The sequence below is a fragment of the Ranitomeya imitator genome, chromosome 8 (assembly GCF_032444005.1).
Source record: "Ranitomeya imitator isolate aRanImi1 chromosome 8, aRanImi1.pri, whole genome shotgun sequence".
Taxonomy (NCBI): domain Eukaryota; kingdom Metazoa; phylum Chordata; class Amphibia; order Anura; family Dendrobatidae; genus Ranitomeya; species Ranitomeya imitator.
In genome coordinates this window covers 138752012-138768011 of record NC_091289.1, presented here as the reverse complement: position 1 = coordinate 138768011, position 16000 = coordinate 138752012, and the positions used below count along the sequence as shown (strand labels likewise).

The window sequence follows — 16000 nt, the reverse complement described above, 5'->3', positions numbered from 1 at the left end:
GATCATTACTCCATGCCAGCTGTCAATGTTCTTGTACTGGTTCAGTTCGCTCTTGGATCTTTCTGGTGACCTGTTTACTCCAGCAGAAGCTAAGTTCCTGCTAGTTATTATTTGTTCATTGTTTCCTTGTCCAGCTTGCTATCATGATTTTGCCTTGCTAGCTGGAAGCTCTGGGATGCAGAGTGGCACCTCCGCACCGTGAGTCGGTGCGGAGGTCTTTTTGCACACTCTGCGTGGTCTTTTTGTAGTTTTTTGTGCTGACCGCAAAGATACCTTTCCTATCCTCAGTCTGTTTAGTAAGTCTGGCCTCCCTTTGCTGAAACCTGTTTCATTTCTGTGTTTGTGACTTTCATCTTAACTCACAGTCAATATATGTGGGGGGCTGCCTTTTTCTTTGGGGAATTTCTCTGAGGCAGGGTAGGCTTTATTTTCTATCTCTAGGGCTAGTTAGCTCTTAGGCTGTGAAGAGGCGTCTAGGTCGTGTTAGGTACGCTCCACGGCTATTTCTAGTTGTGTGATAGGATTAGGGGTTGCGGTCAGCAGAGCTCCCGCTTCCCAGAGCTTGTCCTGTGAGAGTTTCACCATCAGGTCGTTCCGGGTGCTCCTAACCACCAGGTCCATAACAGTTCTCCTGATCTGGTCCAGCACATGCACATGGTTTTTCTGTAGTAAATGGGTTCTGTGTGTGGAGAACAAGGAGGACATTTTTTCCCGGTTTCTAGTACACGACATGCTAAAACCAATGATGCCGTTCAAAAGTACATTTTGTCCCGCAAAAAACAAGCACTCACATGGCCATATTGACGAAAAAATAAAAAAGTTATGGCTCTGGGAAGAGGGGATCAAAAAACGAAAACGCAAAAACGAAAAAGGGCAAGGTCTAGAAGGGGTTAATCCGCTGCGGATTCCATGCGGAATTTTCCGCACCATTACCACAGCATTTTGATTTTCCCATTGATTTACATTGTACTGTAAATCACTTGCGGTACTGCAGCGTTTCTGCACGGAAAAAACGCTGCGGATCTGCAGTAAATCCGCAACGTGTGCACATACCCTATAACCTCTCTGAGCAGTGCTATGGGCATTACCCACAGTGGATTGTGTGGTCCTCGGTCTCAGCACACATAACCCATTTACTTCAGGAAAACCACTACTGGCCGAGCTATATTCTTAACAGCCTGTGTTCTGAAAAGGATGCAATTCTGAAAATGGATTGCATTTGAAAAGTTTTATTGTTTTTCAAAGATTTTTCCCACAGAATGCATTTACTATCATTGTAAAACCCCTTTAAATTAAAGGGAACCTGTCACCCCCGTTTTTTGAGATTGAGCTATAAATACTGTTAAATAGGGCCTGCGCTGTGCGTTACTATAGTGTATGTAGTGTACCCTGATTCCCCATGTATGCTGAGAAATACATTACCAAAGTCGCTGTTTTCGCCTGTCAATCAGGCTGGTCTGGTCAGGTGGGCGTGTTCACAGCGCTCTTTTCTTCCCCAGCTTTCCGTTGGTGGCGTAGTGGTGTGCGCATGTCCAGAGTTCCGACTTCCCTGCGCCCACGTGAAGACACAGCGCGCGATCTGCGCTGTAATCCCTTGCATCGGTGGGGGCGGCCATCTTCCTGGGGCCGCGCGTGCGCAGATGGAGTGCTCTGCTGCACGGGGCTTCAGGAAAATGGCCGCGGGATGCCGCGCGTGCGCATTAGAGATCGCGGCGGCCATTTTCCCAAAGCCGAGATGCAAACTCGGCTTTGGGAAAATGGCCGCCGCGATCTCTAATGCGTACGCGCGGCATCCCGCGGCCATTTTCCTGAAGCCCCGTGCAGCAGAGCACTCCATCTGCGCACGCGCGGCCCCAGGAAGAAGGCCGCCCCCACCGATGCAAGGGATTACAGCGCAGATCGCGCGCTGTGTCTTCACGTGGGCGCAGGGAAGTCGGAACTCTGGACATGCGCACACCACTACGCCACCAACGGAAAGCTGGGGAAGAAAAGAGCGCTGTGAACACGCCCACCTGACCAGACCAGCCTGATTGACAGGCGAAAACGTCGACTTTGGTAATGTATTTCTCAGCATACATGGGGAATCGGGGTACACTACATACACTATAGTAACGCACAGCGCAGGCGCTATTTAACAGTATTTATAGCTCAATCTCAAAAAACGGGGGTGACAGGTTCCCTTTAAGGAAAAGAGGACATCCTTCCCTGACACTCCACTAGAGGGCACTACATGCATAGAAAGTATCATTATTACCAACAGTTTTATGGGAACAAAAATAGTGCAGAATTTGCTAGATGTGTTTTGAAGCTACAAAATTTATGCAATGAGAATCCTGAAGTGTACTGCACATGATCACTAATTTTCTTTGAGTATTTGCAGTGCGTTTTTTTTCTACAGCATGTCAATTCTTTGTGCGGATTTTTAGCATTTTTCACCCATTGACTTCAATTTAGTCAGTCAAATCCTCAGCAAAAATGCAGGTATAAAAATGTTTGCGGATTTGACAATTTTTTACGGATTTCCTATGGTATGTCCCACGCTGTCATCTGTGTGACAGCGCCAGAAACATTGGCGCGGCAGTTCTGATCGGTGGTAACATTATTACCGGTAACTGCTACTGCCGCCAGAGCACGCGGGTTCACACTGTCAGGTGTCTGAGTAACCCCGCAGAGATACTGTGACCAGTGGTAAAAAGCTTACCGCAGGTCACCGGTGTCGGCTGATAGGAGACTACTACTCCAATCAGGCTACGTCTGCTGTCACTGATAACAGATGTAGCAGGTTCCGCTGATGGGAGAAGTCTCTCGTCCGCTGGTGCATGTGCTCAAACTTAAAATAAAAATAAATAAAACAAGTAAGGCTACGTTCAGATTAGCGTTTCCCGACGCTGCGTCGGGAAACGCAGCGGCGACGCACGCATCATGCGCCCCTATGTTTAACATGGGGGACGCATGCGTTTTTCTTGTTGCGTTTTCCGACATGTGCGTCGTTTTTGACGCTAGCGTCGGACGCAAGAAAATGCAACAAGTTGCATTTTTCTTGCGTCCGATTTTCGTCAAAAAACGACGCACGCGTCGCAAAACGCAGCGTTTTTGCGTGCATTTGCACGCGTTTTTTCGTGCGTCGTGCGTTGCGTCGCCGACGCAGCGGCGCGCAATGCTAATCTGAACGTAGCCTAAAATAATCAAATATTCAAATAAAAATAAAAAACACATTATACTCAACTAACACCAAATCGCCGATGCCCATGTCTCCTGTAAACAGTCAAAAATAATAAATAACCATATACTCTCCTGTCCGCCGTAGTCCACATAATCCCATAGAATGTAAGTCCACAAGGACAGGGTCCTCTCCCCTCTGTACCAGTCTGTCACTGTAAACCTGTTTACTGTAAATGATATCTATAACTCTATATGTAACCCCTTTCTCATGTACAGCACCATGGAATTAATGGTGCTATATAAATAATAATAATAATAATCCAGAGTGTCCCAGGGACCACAGACCACATTTCAGTACCAATGCTTTCTGGCTGATGTTTTGGTCACTTTTGAATGTTGGTTGTGCTTTCACACTCGTGGTACTCTAAACCCACACAACTGGCTCAGGTAGTCCAGCTCATCCAGGATGGCACATCAATGCGAGCTGTGGCAAGAAGGTTGGCTGTTTCTTGTTAGAGTAGTGTCCAGAGGCTGGAGGCAGTACCAGGAGACAGGCCAGTACACCAGGAGACGAGGAGGGGGCCGTAGGAGGGCAGCAAAAGCAAGACCGCTACCATATCTCGCACCATCCACCAACGTCACGTTGCACCACAGACTGTCCAGGAGATGGCGGATGCTTTAGTCCAGGTCTGGGAGGAGATCCCTCTGGAGACCATCCGCCGCCTCATCAGGAGCATGCCTAGGCATTGTAGGAAGGTCATACAGGCACGTGGAGGCCACACACAGTACTGAGCATCTTTTCCTTGTCTTGAGGCATTTCCACTGAAGTTGGATCAGCCTGTAACTTCATTTTCCTCTTTGATTTTGAGCATCATTCCAACTCCAGACCCCCGTGGGAAATTAGTTGTGATTTACGTTGATAATTTTTAGGTTTTATTGTTCTCAACACATTCCACTATGTAATGAATAAAGATTTACAACTGGAATATTTCATTCAGTGATATCTAGGATGTGTGAATTTAGTGTTCCCTTTATTTTTTTTGAGCAGTGTATATATAGACTATATATATGTTTTCACAAATATTTGAGGCCATGGATCCAGTATATGTCCATTTTGCAAGCCGGCGAGAAAATCTCGCCATACGGATGTCACACAGATACTTTAATGAGAAAAAAACTCATCCTTGCATTGCACACAGATGACAAACGGATCAATGTCCGGGAACATTTCTGCGAATCTCGGCCGTAAAAAATAGACCGTATTTTTAAACGTTGTGTGTGACGCCGGCTTAAGGGTTTGAGCACACATGAAGTATTTGCTGCAGACATTTCTGCATCATAAGCATGTCTCTCCTAGGAAGAACAATGTACAAAAAAGTATGTTTTTGCCACATTTTTTCTTGCCTTTTTTATGTGTTTTTTTCTGCTTATTTCCCAGTTTTTTGAATGGCTAAAAACCGCTGCGAAAACTCTGAAAGAATTGACATGCTGCAGATATGACCCTACTTCGAATCCGCAAGAAAAAAAATAAACAACATGTGCACGACATTTCAGAAAGCACGAAAATAAAAAAAAATGACGTGTGAACAAGCTCTAATACAGAAAAAATGTGCAAAAGTAGAAAAGACCCGTGAGATATATCCGTATGTCGTTTGTGCCTTTAGGGTGCGTTCACACATTGATTGCTCCTGCAAAGTTTTTTTTTTTTTGTGGGCTGCAGTTTTTAGAGTTTTTTTGGGGAAAAATACATTATTTTGTCACAATAGGTTTTGCTACAGTTTTGGGAAGGATGAAACCCCCGCCAGGCACTAGTGTGACTATACATCACCGATGTGATTGAGGTCAGCTCATATGGAAGAGCAGTGCTGCTGTATTATCAAACAATCACAGTAAATATTGTAGCAGGAGAGCTCAGTACTGTTCTTGTGATTAGCTTGGCACAGCTGCTATTACATGATATGGCTAGTATCAGTGCCTGTACACCATGGCTGCCCTGGGAGGTGTGAGCTGTAGTCCTCCCAGCCAGGAGGCAGGGCCCAGCAGGCTGCATGTGTGCAGGGCCCAGAGGAGGAGGGCTGAGAAGATGTGGAGGACACTGGGAGGTCCCTGCTCTTTGCACTGTCCTGACTCCCTCTCTGCACGTCCTACATTCTGTCTGCTGAGTCTCAGGGACATTTAGAGGGTCTTTGAAGGGGGAGTCCCTGAGGAGGAGGTGAGATGCATATATATTTAGATTGTTTGCTGGATAACAAGGATGGTTTACATGCCACCATGGTGTTATTAGTGCTCCTGCTAATCCTGGGGCACAGGGAGTGTGACAGCTCCGGTGTATGGCTGCACACCTTCCCCACTGATCCCAGCCCAGTGCCCCTGTTATTTCCCTGCAGGGTCGGCCTGTGCTGGGGCAGCTTTCAGCAATGTAAGCCTGCTCTCTCATTGAATGGAGTCCGCCAGCTGTACTTTTCTCTATTGGCTTTTGATTTGATGTTATAATTATTATTTTGTACAGGGGTCACTCGTACTCTATCGTCACACCTGCCCGTGATCTGACAAGGACACCAGAGCCAGGACACCACAATGGAGCCCACTAAGCAGGTCCGGGTACTGATGCTCAACGACATGGAGAAGTTGGAGAAAAGACTCTTTAGGCTCGAGCAAGGTAAAGCCCTCCGGACAGACTGTGGCCCTCCATTACTAATGTTGTGTAAGCCTGCAGATAGATATTAGGGGCCCTCTGAAGTAGCAGTTTCCTAATATTGGATTAGCGCAATCCACCCCGGAGAGAATTGTTTTTATACATTACAGTCACTTTAGAAATATGTCTGGACGTCCGGAGTGTACGGGCTCGGACCTGACGGATATAGCTGCAGATTGGGAAAGCCTAATGTTCCTGTAACCCTGCGTATGGATCTTTAGCAAATCACTGCTGTAAAAAAGGCAATTAGTATGAGATCGGTGTTGAGGGATTGCATTTTAAGCAATTCTCAAATCGAGTGGATTCAGCAAAAGACAACTGGAGAATAAAAGGCAGTTGCACAGCGGCATAAAGTAATACCGCACTCCTGTTACAACACTCGGAAAGCAATTGCAAAATATAAAACTGCAGACAACTGTTCCTTCATGTTTGTAGAAGATTCAGGGGAGGATAAATAACAAAGTTTCAGACTCCAACCTTTGACATAATAAATAAACCCATGCAGATTATCTATCTATCTATCTATCTATCTATCTATCTATCTATCTATCTATCTATCTATCTATCTATCTATCTATCTATCTATCTATCTATCTATCCATCTATCTATCTATTCCTATCCCATATCTATATATTTATCTATCTCATATCTATCTATCTGTACCTATCCCATATCTATATATCTATCTGTCATCAATCAATCTATCTATCTATCTATCTATTTATCTATCTATCTATTCCTATCCCATATCTATATGTCTATCTATCTATCTATCTATCTATCTATCTATCTATTCCTATCCCATATCCATCCATCCATCCAGTATAGGAGTTAAGGTACCGTTACACTAAACGACTTACCAACGATCACGACCAGCGATACGACCTGGCCGTGATCGTTGGTAAGTCGTTGTGTGGTCGCTGGGGAGCTGTCACACAGACAGCTCTCTCCAGCGACCAACGATCAGGGGAAAGACTTCGGCATCGTTGAAACTGTCTTCAACGATGCCGAAGTCCCCGGGTAACCAGGGTAAACATCGGGTTACTAAGTGCAGGGCCGCGCTTAGTAACCCGATATTTACCCTGGTTACCATTGTAAAAGTAAGAAAAAAAAAAAAACACTACATACTCACATTCTGATGTCTGTCACATCCCCCGCCGTCAGCTTCCCTGCACTGACTGTGTCAGCGCCGGCCGTAAAGCAGAGCACAGCGGTGCAGGGAAGCTGACGCCGGGGGACGTGACAGACATCGGAAGGTAAGTATGTAGTATTTTTTTTTTTTTTTAACTTTTACAATGGTAACCAGGGTAAATATCGGGTTACTAAGCGCGGCCCTGCACTTAGTAACCCGATATTTACCCTGGTTACAAGTGAACACATCGCTAGATCGGCGTCACACATGCCGATCCAGCGATGACAGCGGGTGATCAGCGACCAAAAAAAGGTCCTGATCATTCCCCACGACCAACGATCTCCCAGCAGGGGCCTGATCGTTGGTCGCTGTCACACATAACAAGATCGTTAGCGGGATCATTGCTACATCACAAAAAGCGTGACGTTGCAACGATATCGTTAACGAAATCGTTATGTGTGAAGGTACCTTAAGGCCATGTGCACACGTTGATGTTTTTTCGCGTTTTTTTACGCTAAAAATGCTATAAAACTCACTAAAAACGCATACATTATGCATTCTATCATTTAGAATGCATTCTGCATGTTTTGTGCACATGGATGCATTTTTTTCTGCGAAAAAAACGCATCACAGTAAAAAAATGAGCATGTTCATTATTTTTGCTGATATTCTGCGTTTTCCCGCAATTCTATGCATTTGGGAAAAAACGCACAAAAAACGCGTAAAAAAAACGGAAAAAAAACGCATGCGGATTTCTGGCAGAAATGTCCGTTTTTTGTCAGGAAAATTTCTGCAAGAAATCCTGACGTGTGCACATACCCTTAGACAATGTGGATGATGGTGTGACACCAGGATCTTGGTCTGATCCCAGCCCCCATCTGCTCCTTTGTTTCTATTACCCCACCCTGTCTTTGCTGACTCTTTGCAATCACTAATATGCTAATTGGCTTGTAATCCACCTGGACCAGATCTTGAAGGTGTAGGTAAAGTAACCTGTTTACCAAGCCGAGACCAGCTGGCCACAAACCTGAAATCCTAAGTGAAGGACAAATGGCTTAGTCATTATTATTATTATATATTTTTATAGCGCCATTTATTCCATGGCGCTTTACATGTGGAAGGGGCAATTATAGACAAGTACGATAAACATGAGCAAAACAAGGCGCACACAAGTACAGAGGAAGAGAGGACCCTGCCTGCGAGGGCTCACAGTCCACAGGGATGGGTGAGGATACACTAGGAGAGGGTAGAGCTGGTTGTTCGGTGGTTCAGTAGACTGAGGATCACTGTAGGCTTGTAGGAAGAGGTGAGTCTTCAGGTTCTTTTTGAAGGTTTCCGTGGTACAGTCATCCTACTGTACCCTTGTCTAGTACAACCACTAATGCCCCCCATAGATGTTAGATAGCTGTGGGTTGACCAATGGTTCTCCCGATTTTTCGGGCACCAGCCGTCTCCCTCATGTACCCAGTATGCAGGAGCGTTTCTGTATTCTCTATGAGGGAGTCGCTGACAGACTCCTCTGGCGGTGGATTTTCTCTGAGAGCAAAAGGATTGGACATGCCACATTCTTATCTCCCCCCATACATATTGGACTCTCGGCCAAACCTGTCGACATTAGTGTGTGATATTAGTCTAATGTGTATGCGGCGCCTTAATAATTATGGTTCCGTACTATTCCTCTTTCATTTGCTTTTTTAATGCCAGATTGGCTTTCAATCAGTCGACCACGACCCATTAAAGTTACAGCAGATTAATTATCCATGGATATCAGTTATTTGTACAAAAACATAAAACCATTCACAGGTGAATGACATATATTATTTGCAATAGTTAATAATAAATAATTTTATATATTTGAGATAATTACATTATATTGATTTAAAATATACTTTGGAATTTGTGGTGGTGGGCTACTTTCACACTAGCGTCGGAATCTCCCCGTCGCAATGCGTCAGGCAGAGATTCCGACGCTAGCGTTTAACGCACTGCACAACGGAGGCAGCGGATGCATTTCTCCGGCGCATCCGCTGCTCCATTGTGAGGTGGGGGCGGAGTTCCGGCCGCGCATGCGCGGTCGGAAAAAGCGGTCCGTCAGGAGCAAAAAACGTTACATGTAGCGTTTTTTGCTCCCGACGGTCCACCAAAGCACGGCGCATCCGTCGCACGACGGATGCGACGTGTGGCAATCCGTCGCAATGTGTCGTCAATACAAGTCTATGGGGAAAAAACGCATCCTGCAAGCACTTTTGCAGGATGCGTTTTTTCTGCAAAACGACGGATTGCAGTTAACGCTAGTGTGAAAGTAGCCTTAGCTGTCTTGGTGTTACTGCCATAATATGGGCAAGTCACACGTTGAACTTCACACATTACAGTGGCATGAAAAAGTTTGGGCACCCCTGGTCAAAATTACTGTTATTGTGAACAGTTAAGCAAGTTGAAGATGAAATTATCGCTAAGGCTGGTTTCACATTTGCGTTTTTTGCTGCTGCGTTTTAGCGCAAAAAAGCATGCGTTTTTTTTCCCTATACTTAACATTAAAAATGCATGCGTTTTATTGCATGCGTTTTGCCGCGTTTTGACGACGCATGCGTCATTTCTATGCATGCGTTTTGTTGCAGAAATGCAACATGTAGTAATTTCTAGCAGCGTTTTTTGCGGCAAAAAAACGTATTGCTGTCTATGTAAACGCATGCGGTTTTAAGCACATGCGTTTGCATGCGTTTTAATAGAAAAACACAAGAATACACACTGATAAGCCAACCCCCAACCCTAACCCTAAGGGTTAGGGTAGGATCCCTTAGGGTTAGGGTTAGGATCCCTAGGGTTAGGGTTAGGATCCCTTAGGGTTAGGATCCCTTAGGGTTAGGATCCCTTAGGGTTAGGATCCCTTAGGGTTAGGGTTATGGATAGGGTTAGGATCCCTAGGGTTACTAGGGATCCTAACCCTAGCTATTTCTGTTTATAGTGGGTTTTCTTGTTGATTTTGATGATTGGCAGCTGTCACACACTTCTCATAATGCGTTTCAAAAACGCAAACGCAGGTAAAAACGCATGTAAACGCGTCAAAACGCCGCGTTTGTATTAAAACATGCAAAAATGCATGTGTGTAAAAAACGCAGCGTTTAAGCGCGTTTACATGCGTTTTTATACCAAATGCGTTTGCGTTTAAAACGCTGCGTTTTTAAACGCAAATGTGAAACCAGCCTAAAAGGACTAACAATAACGATGACACAATTTGTTTGTATTTTAAACATTGAATTTTTTTACATTTTAGAAATTACAAAAAAACAAAATGGGCCAATGCAAACGTTTATGCATTCTTGGAGATTTGTGTGCTCAAATAGCTTTGACCAAGGTTTCAGACCTTAATTAGCCTCTTAGGGTTATGGCTTGTTCACTATCACTATTAGGAAAGTCCAGGTGATGCAAATTTCCCAGCTTTATAAACACCCAGCCTCCTCTAACCTTGTGCTGAAAAACTGCAGCCATGGCTTCTTCTAAGCAGCTGCCTAGCACTAAATGAAAATGGTGGAGGCCACAAAGCAGGAGAAGGCTATAAGAAGATAGTAAAGAGTTTTCAAGTCGCCCTTTCCTCAGTTCAAACTGTAATTAAGAAATGGCAGTTAACAGGAACAGTGGAGCTCAAGATAAGGTCTAGAAGATCAAGCAAAATATCAGTGAGAACTGCTCATAGGATTGCTAGAGAGGGAAATCAGAACCCCCGCATGATTGCAAAAGACCTTCAGAAAGATTTAGAAGACTCTGGACTTGTGGTACATTGTTTTACTGTTCAGAGAGAGACACCAGCACAAATATGACTTTCATGGGAGAATCATCAGAAGGAAATGTCTTTGGCGCCCTTACCATAAAACAAAGCTTCAGAAATATGCAAAAGAACATCTAAACAAGCCTGATGCATTTTGGAAACAAGTCCTGTCTTTTCAGGAAAAGAACATCTCGCCAACCATTAAACGGGGATGGATCAATCATGCTTTGGGGTTGTGTTGCAGCCAGTGGCACAGGTAACATTTCACGGGTCGAGGGAAGAATGGATTCAATGAAATTTCAACAAATTCAACACCATCTCTAAAAAAGTTGAAGTTGAAAAGAGGATGACTCCTACAAATGGATAATGAAAGTTCCCAGAAATGCTTAGCACTTGTTGGCCCTTTTGCCTTCACTCTGCGCTCCAGCTCACCCCAAACCATCTCGATTGGGTTCAAGTCTAGTGACTGTGGAGGCCAGGTCATCTGGCGTATCACCCCATCACTCTCCTTGGTCAAATAGCCCTTACATAGCCTGGAGGGGTGTTTGGAGTCATTGTCCTGTTGAAAAATAAATGATGGTTCAACTAAACGCAAACCGGATGGAATAGCATGCCGCTGCAAGATGCTGTGGTAGCCATGTTGATTCAGTATGCCTTCAATTTTGAATAAATCCCCAACAGTGTCACCAGGCACCCCCACACTATCATACATCCTCCTCCTTGCTTCACAGTGGGATCCAGGCATGTAGAGTCCATCCATTCACCTTTTCTGCATCGCACAAAGACATGGTGGTTGGAACCAAAGATCACAAATTTGGACTCATCAGACCAAAGCACAGATTTCCACTGGTCTAATGTCAATTCCTTGTGTTCTTTAGCCCAAACAAGTCTCTTCTGCTTGTTGCCTGTCCTTAGCAGTGGTTTCCTAGCAGCTATTTTACCATGAAGGCCTGCTGCACAAAGTCTCCTCTTAAAGGGAACCTGTCACCTGAATTTGGCGGGACCGGTTTTCGGTCATATGGGCGGAGTTTTCGGGTGTTTGATTCACCCTTTCCTTACCCGCTGGCTGCATGCTGGCCGCAATATTGGATTGAACTTCATTCTCTGTCCTCCATAGTACACGCCTGCGCAAGGCAATCTTGCCCATATGACCGAAAACCGATCCCGCCAAATTCAGGTGACAGGTTCCCTTTAACAGTTGTTGTAGAGATGTGTCTGCTTCTAGAACTCTGTGTGGCATTGACCTGGTCTCTAATCTGAGCTGCTGTTAACCTGCGATTTCTGAGGCTGGTGACTCGGATAAACTTACCCTCAGAAGCAGAGGTGACTCTTGGTCTTCCTTTCCTGGGGCAGTCTGTTATGATCAGGTGGCCTTGGAGCAGCATGAAATGACCTTCGCTGGAGCAGTGGTAACTTTATTGACCGCAAACCCTGATCCTATCACCGCAACTAGAAGTAGCCGTGTGGTGTGCCTAACCAGACCTAGACACCTCGACACAGCCTAAGGACTAAATATCCCTAAAGATGGAAATAGGAAAACTCTCTTGCCTCAGAGTAGACCCCCAAAGGATAGGTAGCCCCCACAAATAATGACTGTGAGTAGGAGAGGAAAAGACACACGCAGACAGAAAACAGGGATAAGCAAAGGAGGCCACTTCTACCTAGATAGGAAAGGATAGTACAGGATACTATGCGGTCAGCATAAAACACTACAAAATATCCACAGCAGAAAAATACAAAAACTCCACCACCTAACTAAAGATGTGGAGAGTATATCTGCGACTCCAGCGAGTCCAACTAGACTGAGAAAAACATCAGGCACAGTCTAGCAGGAACAAAATAGAAACAAGATAAGCACAGAAAATAAACACACAGCAGTGTGTCTAAAAAATGAAGCAAACACTTATCTTTGCTGAATTGGCAGCAAGCAGGAGAGGCAAGGCAGAGGACCAACACTTCCAAAGGAACATTTACTACTGGCAAGGACTAATGAGTCCTGCACAGTCAGAATTGCAATTAGCAGAAACACCTGTCCAAGACTGCTGCTCAGGAGTAACTGCATTACCATCAACAACCACCGGAGGGAGCCCAAGAGCAGAATTCACAACAGCAGTCCTCATGTGAGCCAGTTTCTTTGTAGCGCTTCATGGTTTTTGCAACTGCACTTGGTGACACTTTCAAAGTTTTCCCAAGTTTTAGGACTTACTGACCTTTATTTCTTAAAGTAATAATGGCCACTCGTTTTTCTTAGCTGCTTTTTTCTTGCCAAAATACAAATTCTAACAGTCTATTCAGTAGGACTATCAGCTGTGTATTCACAAGACTTCTGCACAACACAACTAATGGTCCCAATCCCATTTATAAGGCAAGAAATCCCACTTATTAAACCTGACAGGGCACACCTGTGAAGTGAAAACCATTCCCGGTGATTACTGTTGTGAATTCTGTGGCAGAGCTCCCTCCTGTGGTCACAAGTGGTACTTCGGCTGATTCTCTCTGTGAGCTTCCGTTGGTGGAGGAAAGTGGTACTGCGGCTTCTGAGTTGCCTTCCTCAGGTGATGTGGTGAAGTCGTTAGGTGCTGCTCTATTTAACTCCACCTAGTGCTTTGATCCTGGCCTCCAGTCAATGTTCCAGTATTGGACCTGTTTCCTCCTGGATCTTTCCTGTGGCCTGCTGCTCTGCATAGCTAAGTTCCTCTTTTGCTATTTTTGATTGCTGTTTTTTCTGTCCAGCTTGTCTATTTGTTTTTTCCTGCTTGCTGGAAGCTCTGGGACGCAGAGGGTGTACCTCCGTACCGTTAGTTCGGTACGGAGGGTCTTTTTGCCCCCTTTGCGTGGTTTTTGTAGGGTTTTGTGTTGACCGCAAAGTTGCCTTTCCTATCCTCGCTCTGTTCAGAAAGTTGGGCCTCACTTTGCTAAATCTATTTCATCTCTACGTTTGTCTTTTCATCTTAACTCACAGTCATTATATGTGGGGGCTGCCTTTTCCTTTGGGGTATTTCTCTGAGGCAAGGTAGGCTTATTTTCTATCTTCAGGCTAGCTAGTTTCTCAGGCCGTGCCGAGTTGCATAGGGAGCGTTAGGCGCAATCCACGGCTGCCTCTAGTGTGGTTGGAGAGGATTAGGGATTGCGGTCAACAGAGTTCCCACGTCTCAGAGCTCGTTCTTGTTTTTTGGGTTATTGCCAGGTCACTGTATGTGCGCTGACCTCTATGTCCATTGTGGTACTGAATTACCTTTCATAACAGATTACCTCTTGAAGCTCATCAAGAGAATGCCAAGAGTGTGCAAAGCAGTCATCAAAGCAAAAGGTGGATACTTTGAAGAACCTAGAATATAACACATAATTTCAGTTGTTTCACACTTTTTTGTTAAGTATATAATTCCACATGTGTTAATTTATAGTTTTGATGCCTTCAGTGTGAATGTACAATTTTCATAGTCATGAAAATACAGATAAATCTTTAAATAAGAAGGTGTGTCTAAACTTTTGCTCTGTGCTGTGTATATATACAGTCATGGCCAAAAGTATTGACACCCTTGCAATTCTGTCAGATAATACTCCGTTTCTTCCTGAAAATGATTGCAAACACAAATTCTTTGGTATTACTATCTTCATTTAATTTGTCTTAAATGAAAAGACACAAAAAGAATTGTCCTAAAGCCAAATTGGATATAATTCCACACCAAACATAAAAAAAGGGGGTGGACAAAAGTATTGGCACCATTCGAAAAATCATGTGATGCTTCTCTAATTTGTGTAATTAACAGCACTTGTAACTTACCTGTGGCACCTAACAGGTGTTGGCAATAACTAAATCACACTTGCAGCCAGTTGACATGGATTAAAGTTGACTCAACCTCTGTCCTGTGTCCTTGTGTGTACCACATTGAGCATGGAGAAAAGAAAGAAGACCAAATAACTCTGAGGACTTGAGAAACCAAATTGTGAGGAAGCATGAGCAATCTCAAGGCTACAAGTAGATCTCCAAAGACCTGAATGTTCCTGTGTCTACCGTGCGCAGTGTCATCAAGAAGTTTAAAGCCCATGGCACTGTGGCTAACCTCCCTAGATGTGGACGGAAAATAAAAATTGACAAGAGATTTCAACGCAAGATTATGCAGATGTTGGATAAAGAACCTCGACTAACATCCAAACAAGTTCAAGCTGCCCTGCAGTCCGAGGGTACAACAGTGTCAACCCGTACTATCCGTCGGCATCTGAATGAAAAGGGACTGTATGGAAGGAGACCCAGGAAGACCCCACTTCTTACCCCGAGACATAAAAAAGCCAGGCTGGAGTTTGCCAAAACTTACCTGAAAAAGCCTAAAACGTTTTGGAAGAATGTTCTCTGGTCAGATGAGACAAAAGTAGAGCTTTTTGGGCAAAGGCATCAACATAGAGTTTACAGGAGAAAAAAAGAGGCATTCAAAGAAAAGAACAATCCCTACAGTCAAACATGGCGGAGGTTCCCTTATGTTTTGGGGTTGCTTTGCTGCCTCTGGCACTAGACTGCTTGACCGTGTGCATGGCATTATGAAGTCTGAAGACTACCAACAAATTTTGCAGCATAATGTAGGGCCCAGTGTGAGAAAGCTGGGTCTCCCTCAGAGGTCATATGTATTCCAGCAGGATAATGACCCAAAACACACTTCAAAAAGCACTAGAAAATGGTTTGAGAGAAAGCACTGGAGACTTCCAAGGTGGCCAGCAATGAGTCCAGACCTGAATCCCATAGAACACCTGTGGAGAGATCTAAAAATGGAGAAGGCACCCTTCAAATATCAGGGACCTGGAGCAGTTTGCCAAAGAAGAATGGTCTAAAATTCCAGCAGAGCATTGTGAGAAACTCATTGATGGTTACCGGAAGCTGTTGGTCGCAGTTATTTTGGCTAAAGGTTGTGCAACCAAGTATTAGGCTGAGGGTGCCAATACTTTTGTCTGGCCCATTTTTGGAGTTTTGTGTGAAATGATCAATGTTTTGCTTTTTGCTTCATTCTCTTTTGTGTTTTTTCATTTGAGACAAATTAAATGAAGATAATAATACCAAATAATTTGTGTTTGCAATCATTTTCAGGAAGATACTGAGTATTATCTGATTTGTAGAGGTGTTAATACTTTTGGCCATGATTGTATATGTATATATATATAATTTGCCTAAAATACAAAGGAAATGTGTCATCTTTAACTTTAGCCCTTTTAGAGATTACTTCATCTTTAACTTGCCTAAGGGTACCGTCACAC

At 44.3% G+C, this 16000-nt stretch overlaps 1 protein-coding gene across 5 annotated transcripts in view; it reads left to right on the top strand.

Moving 5' to 3' along the window:
• The window catches only part of AGL (amylo-alpha-1,6-glucosidase and 4-alpha-glucanotransferase), an 83806-nt gene that overhangs the window by 11912 nt on the left and 55894 nt on the right, over nucleotides 1–16000 (top strand). The window contains exons 1-2 of one of the 5 annotated variants that reach the window (XM_069737430.1): nucleotides 5076–5374; nucleotides 5672–5821. In XM_069737430.1, the coding sequence (XP_069593531.1) occupies nucleotides 5740–5821 (82 nt within the window). In that variant the 5' untranslated portion in view covers nucleotides 5076–5374; nucleotides 5672–5739. Of the gene's footprint in view, nucleotides 1–5075; nucleotides 5375–5467; nucleotides 5582–5671; nucleotides 5822–16000 lie in introns of those variants that run through there. The other 4 variants (XM_069737434.1, XM_069737435.1, XM_069737433.1 and 1 more) reach the window with 4 other exon arrangements.